The sequence below is a fragment of the Festucalex cinctus genome, chromosome 5 (genome assembly GCF_051991245.1).
Source record: "Festucalex cinctus isolate MCC-2025b chromosome 5, RoL_Fcin_1.0, whole genome shotgun sequence".
Taxonomy (NCBI): Eukaryota; Metazoa; Chordata; class Actinopteri; order Syngnathiformes; family Syngnathidae; genus Festucalex; species Festucalex cinctus.
The window spans coordinates 19,345,713-19,366,110 of NC_135415.1; the positions used below are offsets into that span (position 1 = coordinate 19,345,713).

General features: G+C 39.3%; 1 protein-coding gene across 2 annotated transcripts in view; it reads left to right on the forward strand.

The window, feature by feature from the left end:
* Positions 1-11,411: 11,411 nt before the first annotated feature.
* The window catches only part of LOC144018751 (netrin receptor UNC5C-like), a 316,561-nt gene continuing 307,574 nt past the window's right edge, over positions 11,412-20,398 (forward strand). For both annotated transcript variants that reach the window (XM_077521273.1, XM_077521274.1), the window contains exons 1-2: positions 11,412-11,527; positions 16,585-16,751. In XM_077521273.1, the coding sequence (XP_077377399.1) occupies positions 16,703-16,751 (49 nt within the window). In that variant the 5' untranslated portion in view covers positions 11,412-11,527; positions 16,585-16,702. The remainder of the gene's footprint in view (positions 11,528-16,584; positions 16,752-20,398) is intronic.

The window sequence follows — 20,398 nt, forward strand, 5'->3', positions numbered from 1 at the left end:
ACCTGGCCATAATTAGGTTTAAAGGTCACTGAGCATTCAGCTAAGTTCAAATTGTGGTTATGCCCTACGAATTGCGCTTCACCACAAACCTTACTTGCGCTAGAGTGTTAATTTTCCATCTCAACAAGGCATTTTGGACCACTTTTTGGTGGCAGTTTTTTTAGGACAGACGCCCTTTTCAGTCATTTGTGGGACCATGTGTCACAATACTTTTTGCCCATGTGACTAAATGTGGAAAAGTGGCTTGCAGATGAGACTCGCTAAAAACTCCATCTTGTTTGTGTTTGTGCGAGCCTAATTTGCAGCGTTTGTAGGCGGAGGAGCGTCTAGGTTGACATGGGTGGACGCGCTTAAAGCCCGTCTCTGACACAAGTTAAAGAAAAGTCGGAAAAATAGTGTAAAAAAACACTAAAATGATTGCTTGATTTACATAAACATCTACGCTCGAGCCTGCGTACCTGAGTGGTCACGTCACGTATCCCGGCTCCACGCAGAGCCACGTTGATGAGCACTTAATGAAAACAGGCCTGGGGGGACACGGTAGCTGTAGTCGTTAGCCACATGCCGCGCCGCAGACGAGGCCGTCTCCACGGCGACGCCCCGACCATCCCCGCAGGGGATATTACAAAAGCGACCGATATTCCGGAAGAAGCGGTGAAGACAGGCATAGGACGCATGAAGGGATGGAAGTAAGGATGAAGGCACCGCCGCACCCGTCTCTTGTCATCTTTTTCATGTTCAGCGAGAACCTTCATGTTGGAAGTGACGGCGATGGCAAGTATGAAAGCTACACTCTGTCACGTTGGATGAACCAAGATGTCTTCACGTGGCCATTGAACACACCACGAACACCTGTTATCCGACTCACTTTAATATTTCCTCTTTGATAGCTGCTCCTTTTCTTTTTGCATCATCTTTTGTTTGCTTTATTCCGGCAGTCTTAATAATTTGCATAATGTCTTATCTTCCAAGTCCACTCCTTAAAGGATGTTTTAATCCACAGCCATTGCCAGATTCATTTGCAGAAGTGGCCAAAAGCATAATGTTTAACTTATGAAGCAAAGTTGTGTACATTTAAAAGTTGGGGCTAGGTTGCGTGGATAATAAAAATCTTCTGTACAGTAGCAACAATGTCCTTCCTTCTTCACCTGCCTCCATCCTCTCTCCTCTCTCTCCCCGCCTTATAATGGCCTCTTCTCCGCCGAGGTCGTGGGATAAACCCGCAGGCAGCGCCCGGAGACAGCGAGTGAAGAATTTAATTTGGACCGATGTTCTCCCCCGAGGGGCTGTGGCATGGGCTCTGCCTTCTATAGATTAGTGACACATTGCACTGTCCCCCCGAGCGACGGCGCACACAAGCTCTCACTGGCTCTTTTGTTACTTTTCTTTTTTTTTTTTTTTTTTTTTTAGTTTTTTTTTTTAGTTTTTTTTTTTTTACACCGCTTGCCTTTCTGCTTTTTCTTCATTGCTGTCAATTTCATTCTCCCGCCACTTATGCGGAGATGAATGGCGGTCCGCGTGGACCGCCACTGAGAGGCAGGCCGACTCACTGGCGAGGACAATAGCCGGATAGCAGAAATGTTGACGTCCAATTTGATCGGAAAGACTGAAATTCAATTGGATAATAGAGTGGAGGGCGCTGGGCCAACTTTGGTCTGTTTTCAATGGGAATAATAGGCGTTACTAAATCTTTTAGTGACAGTTAATAACTGGACAGGAAGCAAATGAAGTCACATTTTAACATTATTATTCATAGTATAAAAACTGCGAGCGAGATCTGAATGTAGCCGTACTTTATTACTTCCTCTGCCGCATTCAAGTCTCTGACCAAAGCAATGAAAATACAAGCGACATAGCTTTGTAATTTTTCTGTCAAAGGTTTAAAGCAACCATTTAAAATCTGAATGTAGCCTCACTTCACAACTTCCTCGGCCCAAATCAAGTCTCTGACCAAAGCGACTTGGCTATGGCCTCAACAAAACAGCAGTGCTAGCAATACTAAGCTAATGTTAGCACTGTAAACAAGTCGACGTTAGCCACCGCTGCTTATTTGTAATAGAGTGTTACTATTGCTCAATTTTATGTTTAAAGCTTTTTACAAAACAACCAGAGCTGTAACAAAGTGCTGTATATAATCAAACCATAAAACAGGTTTTATTCTTCTACATTCCATTCAGTTAAAAATACCTGTAGAGCAGAAAGTTGCTAATTCCTCGTTGCTTTTGAAGTCTTTTGATCAGTTATTGGCAAATAAGACACGGGCATGTTTTTTTTCTTTGGAGGTGGTTATTCGCAAATTAATTTTAGAAAAGCACCTGAAGGCAACAGGTTAAGCATGATGCTGTGGGATTGTGCCCGCTATGACAAATGAAAAACGGACACCTTGCCAGTCATACCCTCTGTCCTTGGTTGGTTTGCCTTGAGTGCGGTGTTTTCTTAAAAATGAAATTAATTAAGTTTCTTTTTATACTATTGTCAGGTCATACTGTTTTGCAAAATATGACAAAATGATGTAGGCCTATACTTTGTAATAAAAAATAAATAAAAAAAATAAAAAATCGCAAACTCGAATCTCAGTGCTTGTACAGGTTTTCTCATAGTACGTGCACTGTATCTGTGTCCACGCGTGTGCGTGCTTGTTTGTCTGTGTACGTGCGTGTGAATCCTCAGCAGAACCCCCGGCATCATCATTACTTTGACAGCTGCTGACGGTAAAATCCATAGCGAATCCATAAGTCCATTTGGTCCCTGGTCTGTCGTAAATAGAGGCCGCAGTTGCCAGTAGCGCCGCGTGTCATAAAAATGCAATGAAAAGAATGTCAATAAGTGACAAACATACGTCTCTTGCCCTGCGGTGTCAACGCGCAGCAGTCATCTTCTCTTTTTTTCATGGCCGGACTTGATTTTATTTATGTTCCGCCACATTTTATATATTTTATATACTCTTTGCCATCAGTCTTGCTTTTTGCTCTGATTTGATTTCTTTTGATGACATCTGTCTTTTTGTCAACTCTCCTTAATGTACTTTTCTGAGAGCAATATTGCACCGGCAGTTTCTTCGCTCTTTTTTTTTTTTCATGCACATGGCCCTGACATTAATGAGGTGCTCTTGTCTCGTCTGTCCATGTGACTGATTCGTGTCTGTGAGCAGCGTCACACCGGACAAATTGCTTTTTATAACGTATGTGACCTTTATGAAGGGGATTTTTTTTTCGCACATCCCTGCAGACTTCACGCGACCTACTTGGCTTATTAGCAACTGCAGGATTTTGGCCTTTTCATTGACTTGGCATTGTTATTTACTCTGAAATCTCAAAGGTGAACACTGTACACTATGGTTGGATTTCAAAACACATTTCTGTCACCCTGTACAGCCAACTTCATCTAAAATTTTAAGGTTTGGCCGTACTGTACTTGTTGTCCTTACTTCCCCTGTTCATGTTCCTTATAACTTCCCTACCATTGGTGCTTTATGAGGTACGGTGTGTGTGAGTGACTCATGTAGTAGCAATAATAAGAAGAATGAAATCCGTCTTTTAATATCCCGCCAGTTACACCGAACAAGCAGAGAGTGTTGTTGTCATCTAACTGATATTAGTGCTGATAAAGTGGAAAATGCTGGAGACACATGATTGTTATTATTATTATTGCTGCTTGGCGGCTCGCATCGTAGGATTTGCATGCAGTCGACATATGAAATGTGCCTGTGTTGATATGCGCTCCTGTTGGTGGCATGATGCGATTTGTTCCAGTCAGCAGTGTTCCTTCTATTTAAAAAAAATAAAATAAAAATAAAAATGTCATGACTGGGTTATGCCAGAGTTTAGTTTGGGTCATGACCATGAGGTCGTGTTTGTTTTGAACTGATGTAACCATCACCTGGTTTCAACTGGAAAAACGCTATGTGATGTCAGGAGCTATGTGATGTCAATAATCTTTAATCTCTTTACTGAGTCAACAGCCAATCAGATAATTCAATGTCAGTCCTGTTACCCACATGTCAAGCCACAGCCAATCCAATCAATTCACTGTCTATTTAAGCCAAACCGAGAAGTGTGTGTTTGTCGGATTATTACCTCTGTTCCTCTGTGGATCTCCACAGCCCAAGGGGGCTTGGCGTCTCGTGATTCTCGATGTGTTCTTGTTGTTTCTCGTCTAGTCAAGTTTGTTCTACGCCTCTCGATGTTATGCGAATAAAGACTTAAATCTTATTTGTGTCTGTGCTTTTGGGATCCAACCTCAGAACATAACATGTTGCTACTATTAAGAGCGTAAACACAAGCAACACAGTTTACTTTCGTTCTGATAAGTGACAGTCACTTTGAATGTAATCTTTTGATGTACATTCAACCTATTTATTTCATACACCGACCCCCTAATGCAGTGTTTCACAACAGGAGCGATCAAATATATATATTTTTGTTGTACAGTCAATAAATAACGTTTGGACCAATTAAGTGAACTTCATTTTCTTACTAATGTGCCAAAGCAGGTTGGATGCTAATCGCTGTCCTGATTGATGTCTCACTCCATCTGCAGTTGAGTAATTAAGCATCACACAGCCACTCTATTAGGAATACTGTATAGCCTTATCACAGAAATGAACTGGATCCAGAGGTTAATCATTTTATCTGCATGTCATGTCATGTTTTTTTTTTTTAAATATAAAATTAGATGTTTTTCATAAATTATATGACATTTATCATGTTTATTTGCTCAAATACTGTATATAAAAGATGTTTTTATAATTAACATTGGTTATAAAATTATATTTGTATTTTTATTTTACAAGTATCAAATATTTGAATAATATTGGTATAAAAGCTGAAAAATAGTCTAAATCTGTTATGCAAATTTGTTATAAATATATTATAAACATATTCTTAAGCTATTAAAATGTTTTTTTTTGTACAAAATTCTGGGACATTGATTATATAATGTTATTTTTACTGTAAAAATATAGGAAAGTTATGACTTCTTATAAAGATATACTGTATTCTTTTAAAAATATATGTTTATGTATTAGTTTTGTATTTATTTAATGAATACTTTTTCAATTTAAAAATATAACATTGCTATATTTTATTTTAAATCAAATATTTAATAGAATATGTTGCTCATAAAATATCAAGTGTAAAAAAAATTTTTAATTATTTTTTTTATAAAATATATATGTTATTTAATTGATTATTCATAAATCACAGCGCATTTGACTATATTAAAATAAGATATTGTATAGCATATTTATTATAAAGTAAGATATTTGTATTCCTATCTTTAAAATGCATGCCATGCAGCCATAAAAATAAACGGTGGTAATCATGAGGATGTTCATAAGAAAGTAGAGTTTTCTCAAGAACGAAGCAAATAAGTTTTGTTGGTGCACAGATGGTGAAGTTGCTTGTTGTGCATTTTGAGGTTTTATGATGTGTGGACACTCTCTAAGTGAGAAAATCTCCTCTAGCCGAGAAGTGCTGCTCATTGTTAGTTTCCCGCTGGCTGCCTGTTATAAAAACGAGCAGAGTGGAGAAACAAAAATAGAAGATGTTGGCTAAACGCTGTGTGAGTTTGAATCGGCCGTAGTCGTCGTTAACGGTGGCCCACGTGTCCACAATCGCACACCTATTGTGATCTAAACTAAATGAAGCCTCCGACTTGTGTCTCATTGATTGCTTACCTTGATGACCAGCGACTCACTTGTTGTCATGGCAATGCTGATTTTTCATCTTCCATGTGGAATGTCAATGTACTGCAGTGATTACTGTTCCCGTCACAATGTTTTATTCTTAAATGACGACTAGGTGTTCAGATTTCATTCTATTGCAGTGGTGCTTTGGGATACAAGTTCAATTTGTTCCATGACCATGCTCGTAACTCAAAACACTTGAATCTCAAATCATATTTCCTCATTGAAGTGAATGGAAATGCCGCTATTCCGTTCCAGCTTCACCCACAAAAAAAAGAAAAGAAATTATTGTAATGTGCTTTTTAATAAAAATATGTTTGAAGATATTTACTGAAAGCCTGTGCAAAGACTGAGAATTGTCTGTTTTTGACCATGTCAGTTTTCCAGATTTTTGGAAGTATGACTAAAACGGCGCATCCAGCATAAGTTGCCCCACAATATAAATAAGAACTAAGCACCTTTGTTCTAACAGTAACTATTTGGGGCAATTCTAAGTTACATAGTTGGCCTATTTCGACCACTACAGCGTGGAGTTAGCAAACTAGCTAAATGGTAACTAGCTACTGTAAAACCTAGATGCCACAATTTAGTTAGTCAAGTGAAAATCTCTTACCTTGCTGACAGTTCCAGCTGTCACATAAGCCTTTGTCACAAATGTCTATCCAGACCAAAGTTTTTTTTTTTTTCCTCCTAGAAAATTCTCTTACCTTTTCAAAACTGTTAGCAAGGTTAGCAAACTTTTGACTGAAAAGAAACTTCAAACCTAGAAGCCTGTTAGCCTATGAGCTTGTATCTGGAAAAACTCACATGTCGGATTAACCCATTTCAAGGCACCGCTATATTTAAAATGAAAACATTGTTTACATACTACGGTGTAACCTCCAAAGTTGAACATCCTAAAACAATTTCAAGTTGGTGTTCAATGAAAAATATTGTGGGGACATGAAAAGTCAACAAACGCACACTCAGAACAGGGAATGGAACTTGCCTAATTGCTCAGTATGTGTGAAAGAGGCTACATTGCATCTTACCTGATCACCGGTTTATCAAAACAAACTGGGCTCTATAACCTTGTAGAATTGTGTCTTGGGGGCACTTCCTGCTTTAATGGGTCGGCGATTTAACATTTGTTGTTGGTCCCCAAGTGTCTTTTGTCTCAAATTGAAGAAAACACATTGAGTAAAAAGTCTCTAATGTGATCACATTTGCTCTAAATGATCCAGATTTCATTTGTATTGAGTTGCTCTTCCAACTCTCCATACACTGTTCAGATTCATTTGTCTGCTACTAATTGTATTGTCAGCAAGAAACAAACAAATTAGAAGTTTGCCTTCACTTTTATATTGGATTAATTGGATCAATTGTGCTTCATATTAATATCTTTTCTTCACCTTCCAGTCCAGCACGCTGTAGTCGGCCAGCTGTGTCCGGCAGATGTTTGAGTCATAGAGCGTTTTACATGCCAGCACCCCACCCGTCTATGCAGGTGTGCACATTTTGATGCAGCAGCTGCGTGTTTGGACACAGGCAGATGTTGAGCAGTAGCAGGTTGCTGATTTTGGGAGCTAAGCAGCCACACAGACAGTCAACAGGGAGAGCCCAGATTAATAAAGATGTAAAATGAAAAAGGCGAGCTGCTCGTTTTCTCAAGTGGGCCCCGTGGACTTGGCGGGTCCAGACGGGGGAGGGGCGGAGAGGAGGGTGGTGGTGTTCCAGGTGTGGTTGTCAGTGTTTGTACAGGATGCAGCGGCTGCCAAGGCTTACAGACAGCTTACTTCATTATAGCACACATTCATCACAAGGAGACTTGCTCTTGAACGGCTTCCAAACTCACGTTACTTGGAGGGGGATTAGCTTTTCACAGCCATGCGGACACTCGATTAGGGACTGCAAAATCTAATGGCAGCGCTTAGAGCTTGCGGTGTTGTGCAGCTGCACTGCATCAACACTGAAGGATGCTCCTTGCAAACGTGCAGCACTGCAAAGACACAACCACAATAAAAAGACGTCTAGAGCATAAGCAATCAAAACGTAGTATAATTTATAAAGGCACGTTTGTGTATTGGATCTCTTTAAAAGTTGAGTTTCGTGCTACTAACTTAATTTGTCATAATAAGCTGAAAAATGCAACCAGTCAAAATGGACAAAAATTACAAACATTTTGTCACTGTTTGCAATAATTTCATACCGGACTTTCATATCATAATTTAAAGATTTTTTTTCTTTTCATTGTTAAGATATATTCCTTGTATATTTTTAAATTTTCTCATTACCGTATTACAAGACTAATTTTGCAAAATTATGTATTTTTCTCGAAATATAACAGTTATTCCGTTTAAAACTATGTTACCAGACTTTTCCTTCCAAAAAAATTTCACACATAATAACAATCTCAAAACTTTAATGTTGTATGACTGTTTTTTCTCTTTTTTCAGTTTAACGTTAAATATTCTTTGTTGTAGTATTGCTTTATGGAAAAGTCCATAAAACTGCGGTACACTTTAATCAATCAATCAATCAATTGATTGATAATTTTATCCCCAGTTGTATTGCTTTTAGAAGGCATTTTACATTTTATTCTTTCATAAATGAACATTACTCCTGCACAACAGGATGTGTAAACAGGATGTGTATACATCTATGAAGATTTACAATATTTACTGGAAGCATTATACCAAAGAGTACAAAAGTCAGTACATTTGCCCAAATGGTTCGACTAAAGTGCTGCCTATAAACTGAATTGGATGCAAACAGAGCCGATATGTTTCGTCTCTTGTATATTACTTTAAAAGTTTCGTCTGCGACCTCATTAAGGCCCTATGACATTCACCATACCTCAGCTACTAAAAGCTATTATTTAGCAGATGCTTATCAGCTTCATGATGACACGCCAGCTGTGCCTGTGCAGCACATTAGCAGGCTATTCCGGGAAGGGGAATATAAATAAATAAAAAAACAAGAACATTTTACACTGTTGGTTTATTGAAATGCCATACACTTTTTTTTATTTTTTATTTTTATTTTTTATTTTTTTAAATGAGTTAGCACACTAACGCGCAGACATGTAGTGTTAATGGCGATATGGTTATTTTTGAGTCGGGAAAAAAATTGCTTGTCATTTTAATGGCTGGCAAGTAGTTATCAAGCTTTGCTCACATAATCAGCACAGAAAGCCCTTAAGATTCTAAATTTAACTTCTTGGCGGAGTGAGAACACAACTGAGCAGCTGCTTATGGGTAAAATGGCCTCACTGTACATATCTGTGCCATCAGGCGGAATCCTCACACCTTCAAAATCATTATCAAACCCCAAAAACAGCAACTTATGATTTAGCCTGAAAACCAAAGCAATGTTTCCCATAGGAAATAATGTAAATCCAATTAATTTGTTCCACACATGCAAGAATACCAGTTGGTGCCCTGGTACTGGTCTGTGGGCCATTTGGTTGGTACAGAGCAGATATAATAATAATAATAATAATAATAAACATGGAACTATGGCCCTAAATCTACATACAGTATATCACCCGGGTGGTGATATTAAATTCTACGAAGTAAAAAATGATGCACTGTTCCACAAAATTGTTTTGTCTGTTGGAAACACATTTTTCTTTGCTTTCTTTGTGCATGTGCCATTGTGTAATTACGTTTTGGTGCTTCCCTCCTCAGTGTCCCACCGTGTCCATAAATGAAAAGCGGAATCACAGCCCTGGTTAGAGATGATTAAAGATGGAAGACCAGCGAGGACGAAGAGCTAAATGACAGTTCTGCTATGTTAAGTCTAAATGGATGGTGTGGCTATATTCAGCCCTCGTCGTCAATTATTCATACGACAAGACTGATTCTTCTTTACTTGAAGCTAGCAGGTTTCTCCTAGGCGACAGTCACATTCACGTGTCGTGATTTTAGTCATTTCAAGTTATTCCAACACAGAGTTAAAGATGGGATGATTGTGTGAAAATCACCAGAAGTATTATTAGAAATGCGGCACTCGTCACTCTGTGAAGAAAAGGTGCGATGACGAATCCACAAATAAGCCTTTCTTTGTCTCCGCTACCAAGCAGCGTGTTGCCATATGTTGGATAATAGTCCAACAAGTCTGGCTTTGTGCTCGAGTAAACAGATGGCCTGCCATGGAGAGCCCAAACTGACAAGAAATAAGGCACAAAAATAATACGCACATTTATTTTCACTTTCTATGATAATTGCTCATGCTTTTATGTTCCCTGCAATTTCAAATGTTTTTCTGTGTGTATTTTACCTTTAATAAACCCCACAACACTACCGGTAATCTAAAGTGAAATCTGCTAATCTTTTGCATTTTGGCAATTGTATTTTGATTTCTGTGTCTATTTTTAACGAATTAATTGTTCTTTGAATCATCAAATAGCAGTTTTTTTTTTTTTGGGGTATTTTATTTTCAGTCTGTCATTCTGACTCTTGTAAAAATTTTCGCCGCTTAATGCTAAATCAGTGAATGTTTACACTCTTTTGCATGATTTGTTGCTCCTGTTTTTGTTAGCACTGGTTATAAGCCATATGACATAATTTACAAGAAAGTTAGTAAGGTGTTTCTCGCCCTCAGGATTCTCCCCCACCCAATGCGTACAACATAAACAGGACACCAAAGGGCACAAGTGGACACTTGGCAGCTCGGAGTAAAGAAGCCAGAAGACGACAAAGCAGCTTCCTTTCGGCAGAACCGCGGCATACTGCCTCTTTTCTACTTGTGCACGCTGGACCAGGTATCCATCCATCCATCCATCCATCCATCCATCCATCCATCCATCCAGTTTTTAGATCAGGGACCACTTTTCTGACCATGAAAAATCCTTGACCTGACAACATTTCTACTTCATAACTATATGATTGACATTTAATGTAGTCCTAAATTTCCTTGTATGTGAAGTCAAATCTTTGTTTGAACGGCATGTAGCAGAATTATTGGACTCCCGCCTCTTCCCTCATGACAAAATGACTCATCATAGCACTATCTAAACATTGAAACTACAAGGCCAGTGACCGCTTGCACTGCCTTCATGGATCAGCGGTTTGGAAATCTCTGATCTATCCAGTAGCCGTAGTCGAGGCGGTAGTACAGTGAGAGTACCGCCCCTCGCCCTCCAATTAGCTCACAATCTCGGCGGGCCTCCAAGCTAATATTGACTTCAATTACAGTCTCAATGAAGAAAATGTTGTTTCAAAATGAATAGATTCCTGACTTAGTTGGATAATTTATGACTTGGCCCATTTCACCATGGGACTCAACCCATGAGGCACCTCCAACCGTTTAACCAAATTCCAATTTGCATATAAATAGATTTGCGCTGTTTGCTGTGCTGTTTCCTTCTCACACACACATTTTGAAAGGTGCTTAGTCGCGCGCACATGCACAATCATTTTCTCCATTACTGAATTTGCATATATGAATAGGTCTGGAGTGTATGGACCATTAGGGAACATTATATTCTTCATCATTTTAAAGGAAGCTAACTATAAAAACATGGTGCACATAAAGTCCCTGCAGGATGCCATATGTTGGCATAATTAGAGTACTCTCATGGTGGTTACTATGTGTATGTTGTTTCTTGTTGGTATTACCTTTGAATGTCAGAATGTTGGCAAAAGGTTTTGTTTTCCATGTCAGTTTCATTTAACACTACAAACATTGTAATGTTGTTAAAAGTGTGTCATCTTATGACAAAAATAAATTGTTGGTTGACTAGGTCCAGGCGAGTACAACCCAAGTTTGAGATCCTCCCCTCCAATGTCTCTGATGGCTTGCAGAGAAGAGCGCTTCAAAGAGACCACCAATATCAATCCAGGACCTGCCGCTTACCAGGTACACTTCATACACACATTCAGTCTTTTATCACACACATTCTTAAGATGGTTGTGAACATATTGTATGTGTCCTTGCATTTGAATATGTTTCGTCAAGACATTTTTCTTCATCTTTTTCCAAAGTCCGAAAGCTTTCATACTCAAATGCCAAGAAATTGTTTTTCAGCTTTCTAGAAAATTCTGGCAACACTAATCTAGGGTATTGTCATTTGTCAAAATGTAGTACCGATACTAGTTATAGTTATCAGACTATCAGTTACAGTTATCAAGGATACATTCAGAAACTAGGAATGAGACATTAGAAGAATAGAATATTGGCAATTTCATGCAATTTTAAGGAAAATTGTATATCGGGATATATCGCTTTTTTTGTTTAAAATGATCTGTCATTGCTTTTTGTGGGGGAAAATTTTATATATCAAAAGTACTAGTGGTAAAGCAGTATCGGTACCTAATATACATTATCATTAGTGTGATTCTGAAGCTATTAGCTCAAAATTGTTGCATGTTTTTGTCTTAAATGACCTCTGCCTGGCTAAATTAAAATACAGGGGAAAGTGAGTGTCTTATTATGTTTTGCTTAACTGGAATCCAATTTGAATGAAATCTATTAAAGCCTTATCTTGTGTTCTGTGTTGTTTTAATGGAAGTAACAACTTTGGGCGACAAACAGTGCGGGTGACTGGGAGAGCGCATGTTGCTTGCGGTCCTCGCTGACTTTGAGTAGTCAACATCAAAGACAAAAAAACAACAGTTCACATCCATGCTAATACGCTGGCGTTATTACCGAGCTCTGACTTTGCACCACCCCCAAGCCTCTTTGTAAAAACACTCGGAATAAACTCTCAAAACGTCTTTGAATATCATCGTCCATGTCAGACGTTCGCCTCCGTGTGTCCCCAAGCAGCAGTCGTAACGGACTTTTACAGTTTTCTTCGTTTACATTGCATCAGATAGTGTCACTGCTGGCTTCTATTTTGTCTTTGTTGTGTTCAGTGTTTGCAAAGAGTCGTGTAATGTAAAAATGACACAAGTTAACCCTAGCGAGATGTTGATCAAACTTTTATTTAACCCTGTAAAGCTTGAACCATGAAATATATGAGAGATTCTGATTATAAATAGAGTATTTATTGGTCCTTTTGAACAAATACATTTTTTTTTTTAAATCAACCGACACATAAGACTTTTGATTTGTGTCATATTTGATACAATCTGGTCACAATGCTTTAAATTTGTACATTTATAACTGTCACAAATATAATAATAAACAGACATATCAAACATATTAGTATTTCCAAAAATCAGAAAGAAGATTTCCGACTATTAATAAGTATAGGTGTCTCTCCTTTCTCAATTGGAGCGATCGTGGAAGGCCGGTGGAAAAGCCATCAGCTGGGTGATTCTGCCCCCTAATGGATTATCCGTGCAATGCATGTTTCAGATCATATACGTCAGGGTTTGAATGGGAAAACAAATATTATACTCATTAAATAGAGGGCTCAAATGTCCTGTATTTATGATAATAGGTTTGGCTTTATGGGGTTAGTTGGATTTAATTGGTATATTTAGGACGAAATATGACATTTACAGCCTAAATTCGCATTTGTTTCATTAAAATGTATTCATTTATTGTCAGCAGTTCATCATTTGTTACCATTTCTCTTGGCTGCATTGCTTCCAGTATTTTTTTGTGGATGTTTGCTTTGTTTTGTCCTATTAAATTACAGCCTGTGTATTGCTATGTCAATCTAATAATTGACCTTCAGATTCAGTTGTGTTGCCCAATTCTAGATTATATTAGCAATGGGATTGTTTCTTCACCAACCCAATTTCAAATTTGTTCTCCTAAGGCCAGCAGCTGGCCTTCAATTGTATTAAAAGGGTGGATTAAGTCTGGTAAGTCCACATTGAAGAACCAAATACACGGCCCTCCACTGCGTTATGCAAATTTCCAACTAGCGGGCCTTTGCTAGCTTTGATCGCACGGAAGAGGAAAAAATTGTTTTCAAATGTGTCCCGATTATCAGTATGTGAGTATCGTGCTGTAGATATCATGAAATTGAACAGGTATTTTGAAGTGAAGACACGCTGTCTCAATTTAACTTCAGCCGCCTTTTCCTTGCCCCTCGTGCGGAAGACATGCCGAAGCCCACGTCTCAGTAATTAGCCTCACGACTGCGGCTGCATTTCGACACCACAGGCCATTCATTCCGCGCCGGGATGAGAGAGTGGCAAAGATGAGTGTGGCGTGAGTGATGTGTAAAGGTGGGAGGAAGGAGGAGCGGCGCTGAACGAGGTTGTTAAAACTGCTGGCGAGCAGATGGCGGTGCAGGGGGAATTGTACCTATTTGGGCATTAGCATCAATGCGTGCTCATGTGCGCTGGTCTATGAAAGTGGCTGTAATGTGCTATCGCTGCCTTCTTCAGCTGCATTAGCCCGCTGATGGAGCTCATTTAGGGGCTCCGGCGCGCCACGTGAGGCGACTACTTCTGGAGAGTAGGCTTGATTACCTTTCGCCACGTACGACATCGCTCTTATTGGTTGAGCTTCATTTAACAGTGCACATGTTTGTGTGTGTGTGTGTGCTAAACTTCAATATAAAATGACTCGGGGATCAGTTGTCGACGAAACAAATCTAAATGAAAGCACGGATGTAAATCGAGCCAACGTGGCTTTAATGTTCATTATCTGCAAACCTTCCTCTGTTTACATCTCCTGATGCGCCGGCTCCACATGAGACTTTTCAGACTTTTAATGATTCCCGCTGCCAGACCCTTCAGGCGAGGTTACATTGCTGTGTTACACTTTTAATGATGTGTAGTTCCTACAGTACATCCAATGGACCCTAATGGCGGCTAATATCCAAGCAGGCGTGCAAAGGATGTTCATCTCGCCATTCATCTTACACATCTTGTATAATATGCTGTGAAATATAACAGCATTCTCTTCTGCCAGTACGGAACTACAGTAAACCGCCATTTATCATGGCGGATATGTTCCACATTCACCAACAGTAAGCTTAGATAGAAGTATAAATACCTTTTTGCTCGTGAAGCCAGCCTGTTGTGTGACAAATGCTTGTCAAACTAGATTACTTACTTTGTGCACAATAGTAGGGTGATCACCTTTTCATTTCCAAAAAACGAGGATATTCTGAATATATTTTAACACATAAAAAACTCCAAAACAAAAAAACATAACTGTGTTTTGAAGTCTTATTAGCTTTGACAAATGAGTAAATAGTGACATAATGACACAATGTCTTTGACACGGACAATGCAATCATAAATAGTTACAAATGTACAGCTAATGTGATGCAATTGTAGAGGTTCTAGCTAATGCTAATTCTCAACTCTGTCCCCACTTCCACAACATTGCAGTACAATCTAAAATGTGCAACACAGTATGTATCAATTAAAAAGGCCTCATGTATGATGTAAAAACGTGGACTAGTCCAGCCAAAAAAGGGCATTTGGTCACCCTACAAATATTGACTTCACGCCGTCCCACCTTTCTGGCATTCCCTTTCAACAATGGCACATTCTCAGCTCTGTTATGGTTCTAAATAATTCTACCTTTCAAACCCCAAAATTAACAAGATGACCCTCTACTGTATCAGTGGAATTTATAAGGAACGGCGACACAGGGGGGTGTAAAATGTTGGCTTATACGGGCTAATCGACACATAAATTGGAGTAAAAGAGTTGCCTCTATGGAGAAATACTCCCATGCCTTCTTGTGTTGAGAAAGTGAATCTGTGAAAGCTCGTACGCGAAACCATTGTGAACGGCTAGATAGCGCATGTAGCGTAATCCACACTTCTTACCGGAGACAGCTTGATTCGTAAGAATCCAACACACATGCTGTAAATGGAATCAGTGATTTTTAACGTTGCGTGTGTATAATATTAATATACAAAAGTAGTTTTATAGGCAGTTAATTTACTACTATGCATGCCTTTTTAAATAATTTGCATTTAGCTTACAAAGCTAGTGTTGTGTTTTAAGTCTTGTACAGCACGTGTGTATTGTGGGAAAGACTCGTGTGCACGTCTGTGTTCCGACCCACTAACACCATTCCCTGCATAGATCCCCTTTTTCCCCTCTCCCCTCTCTGACCCAGCCAAACATCCCATAATCTTACTCATTATTGCCATGCCGATGGTGTCGTCACTTCCAAAGGGGCTCTTAACCATCCACCTCCAGTGCCCCCCCTCCGAGGTTGACCCGGATTTGAACCTGCAACCCTTTTCCCATCTGGATCAAGACGGAGATCTGAACGCTCTGGCCTCTTGTGCCTAAATCCCAGCTACGGCGTTTCGGGCATACTGATGATGTGCGCGATCACCAGGAGGTCACAGTGGAGGGAAGGCTTGATGGTGTGGATAGCGCATGCACAGGAAGTGGTTTGTCAAGAACTTCCTGGGTGGGTGCAATACAGGATTTGTGCTTGTTTGAAATCACTCCATATCTGGTATAAAGGAAGTTTTCCCTTTTGTAGTGCTGTTCGAATGTGCAGTGCGCATAAGTTATACCTATACAGTGCCCTCAAAGTACTTGGCAAAGGTGCTCATGATTTAATAATAAATTTTCATACAAATCTTACAGTGTACATGTATAAGTTCACTGAATGATATTTTCTAAATTTGAGTAAAAAAATCGCAACAATCCACATCGGGATTAATCGGTATCGAATCAAATCGTGACCTATGAATCGTGATACAGATCGAATCGTCAGGTACTAGGCAATTCACACCCCTACTATATAGTAAATAATCCATACCGACTGATCCTAAACCTACATACAATTTTTGTAATACTTGTACTGGCCATGCATGTAAAAATCAGTGCATCAGTGAAATGTCTTAAATAACAATGTAGTGCAAATGTCAAGAGTCAAAACCTATTTTTGTTTTTCACATGCTTGATCATTAACCGCTGTCAAACAAAGACATAAACTGTCTTAAGTTTGAAGTGTAAAGCAAAAGTTTACACTTGTCATACTGTTTTTATAAAGTTAACACACTGGCATTCTCTTTGCATGTTTGTATACAGTTGAGTGCAGGCATCATGAACACAGTACTGAAGGGAACCTTCAACGCCACCCTCAACAATCCTCTCATGCATCCGCCCCGCCTGGCTGCCCATCTTGTGCCGGAGCACAAGGCCATTGATGCCGTTTCGCACCGTATCTCCGCCGCCACCAGTACATCTTAAAGCAGGTTAGGGTACACACACACTGGAGACTGTGGAGTTAAGTTTTGCCTCGTCCGTAGCACCTTCTTTTTGTTAATTTTAAAGTATTTTAAATTTGTGGTGTTCTCCAGCAACGGGCGTCCACCGAGCAGTAGGGTTGTCACGATAAGGACAATATCGTGATATTAAAACTGCCACAATATCGTCGTCGTCATGTTCACAATATTTAAAAGGAACACATCTGTTAAAAAAGTCATGTTGATTTTCATTTGTGCAGTTCTAGTACACTCTAGTGGCTAGTTTATTAGTGCAATTTAATTTTCATTAGGGATGTTATGGCCTTCTATGTTTAAAATCTATGCTAATTGTCAGATGAAGGGGAGCCTAATTTGCTTGTGAAGCGATCAATGTGTGCTTGCATTAGCAAGTAAGTGCCTCAATATTGTTATTAGAGATTGTAGGTGGTTTATATGCATTGCTGTTATGTACAAAAGCATAATGTGCTTTTTTTTTTCTTTTTTTTTTTTCTTTACAATATTGTGATCTTTTTTAAATATCGTCGACGCTCCCACAATATCGTGATAATTATCGTATCGTGACCTTCATATCGTGACGATATTGTATCGTGATTTTTGAATATCGTTACATCCCTACCGAGCAGGTTGGCTCGCCATCAGGCGCGTCACATTTCTGTGTGTAAGCTCCATTCTGCACTCCGTCATCAATGAATGTCTGTGCGGAAACACTAAATATTAGTTCCAGCATTTCCGGGTTCCACAAATATGTTTCTTAAAATGACTGTACAACGTATTTTGATGTAAATATCAACTTTAACGGTGAAATCTGACATAAGTCGAAATTCGGGTTAGATCGCCAATGTAGGAACGTAACTTGGCCGTAACTGGAGGACTTCCTGTCCATGATAGTTTGTGGGTTTCTACAGCATATATAGGTAAGTCCAAATTTAAGTAGTACTTTGTTGTGCTACATGTTGGGCAGCACTGAACTTGACAGGAGGACATGCAGCATATATTTAAATTAACAATAAAAGGCAGAGAGGGTCCCCAAATTTGTCATTACTCCCACAGAGCAGACAGAATGTTTGCCTGCTGCTACTGTGGGCATAAAGTAGCACCTTGTTTGAGGGTTTCCCGTAACACTTATGCTAATTTCTATTAGCCCGTCTGTTTTGTATTATAGGCTCTATTTGGCAGACCACTCTGCGTCCTGGGTGGGCATTCTGGCCTACCGAGGTGTTTGTTCCTTTTGACATGTGCCTGGCGCACCTGACAATTTGGTGGCTGAAAGTTGACTGAACCTTACGCCTGCTAGAACTATGTCTAAGTATTGGCACAGGTAGTGTAACACAATTTTGGTGAATTTCATCAGGGCACTGGCCGACTGCTACCTCCGGTGTCTTACAGGAAGTCGTTCCTATATATGTTGTTTGATTTATTTTTACGCGGGTCCTCTGTTTACGATGGAGTTCTGTTCCTTCGCAGTCGACGTAAACCACTTCTGAAGTTTCTGAAGGGGGTCTCGGTAGGTTCCTGGCATGATTTGTGTAGACTTGTGTAGACACTTTATGGCAGTAGTCAAGTCAAATTGCGTTAATTGTGTTTCTAGTGAAGTAAGAGAATCAGAAAAAAAAGAGAACAATTATTTTCCAAAACTACAGTGGTTTGGATTTGCTCACTGTTAGTGGTGCAAATTTGTTCATTGTGTGTCTTTTGTAACCTCAAAATGGAAGTAGGGCCGTCGCCCCAAACCGTGGACTGCATGTACACTGCTTTATCATAGTTCAAAGTTTGGTGTCGAGTTAGGATGATTCCCCAATTCCTATTATGGAGATTTTCATTTGAATATGTATTAGATCATATTGAATTAATCACCCTGGAAGTACCATAAATTCATCCGCAGATTTGTAATGCACTTACTGCCTAATTAAAAAAAAAAAAAAAAAAAAAAAGCTCTCCCCCCCACTAATACTTGCAGGAAACAATTTGGAAAATCTCTTCATTAACCCTGAATAATGACAGTTTACAAATCCTATCTTTAGAAAAATTGTTTGCTTTAAATACAATGCTCAAATGTTAAACATCTCATCTAAAAGCTTCAAGGTGGCTTTCTAACATATTGCTTTTATAGGCTTGTAGCAGCTCCTGAGGGATCATGTTTTATTTAATGACAAGTAGCTCAGGAGACAATTCCAGGGTGGGAGGAAAAAAAAAAAAAAGAAAAAAAAAAAGCCATTAGAACCCCTAAAGGTTCAAAGCTGCATTTGCAGACTTGGGCATAAATCACAGGGTCGTTCATTATGTAGATTTCTGCTGACCAAAGTTGCATAGATGTCTCATAACTCAGAAGGTTCGCCAATGTGGTTGCTGATGAAATTAGCTTTTTAATTGAGACTTCAAGCATTATGAAATTCTTATTTTCCCTCGGGAAATAAGGACAGTTGAAGCTGTCGGTTACAGGTTGAAATTGTTTGCTAAATAATACTGAAGATGAGTCGAATATTACTCTTATTGACTTTCTTGTTTGTCATACAAGTGTATATATGCACACGACTCACAAAAAGTTATAGGTGAAATATTTTAGGTCAAATTTCAGGATGAACCAAAAATAGTCTAATACGTAGTTTGCTATGCTAACATTGCTAGCAAGATTTGAATGTAGCTATGAAAAACTACTGTATGTTTGTGCCAACAATAGCATTATTAAATAGAGAGGGTGGATTTTTTTTTTGTGTGCATATTTTACTCATGTGCTACTGTCAGGTCAGATTACAACAATGCAAAGTGCCAACTCCTCTTTAACTTAAAAGTTAAATACAACTGAGCTGTAGATGCTGTGATTCATGCTTACCACTAGAGGGAGCCTGCCTACCACTAGTGGGACTCATCCCTTTGAGAATCACTGCAAAGGCATTGTAAATAAATGCAAGCTTGTGTACAAGCAGAGGGAAGATGAGAGAAGTCGGCTAGTATTTACGCCTCCCTCGACAGTCGTCTTTACTTTTTTTTCCCCTTTTTTTTTATCCCTGCGAGCTGTTTTACATCAGCGATCTAATTAAATGAAATAAATCACGCGGACGCAGCCCCACCTGATTCCCGGACTGTCTCCCGCACCCCCAACCGATTGTATAAATCTCCATTACGGCGCATTACGCGGCACATCACTCATGTTGTTTATTGGCGGGGAAAATATGCAAACAGAGCGGGGCCCGTAAAAAAGTGATGGATGCTCAAACGGGCGCTCCGCCGCGTCGACGGGCCACTAAGCGACGTCTCGTGCGGGCTCAAAGCCTTACGATGCGTCGTCCTGACGCCCGCATTTCATTGTAGTCGGGAATCCAAAAAGCTCCTTTTTACGGCCTCATTTGCTAAAGGGCTCCGTCTCCGAGGCAGGGGCATTATTTAATCTAATCAGCTTGACGCCCTCCCTTCAATAGATCTCTTGATAACTGTAAAATGGAGGTTAATCAGTATTTTTTTTTTATTGGTTAACAAATGCCAGACAGCTGCTGGAGTAGCCACTTAGGGAAGATGATTCTGTATGCAAATGAGCTTGACTTTACTAGGGGACAAAGCAATACAGACTTTTATGATGTCACTGTCCAATAAAAAAAATGTTATTTTCCCTTTTTACCGCAAAACAACAAGAACTACAA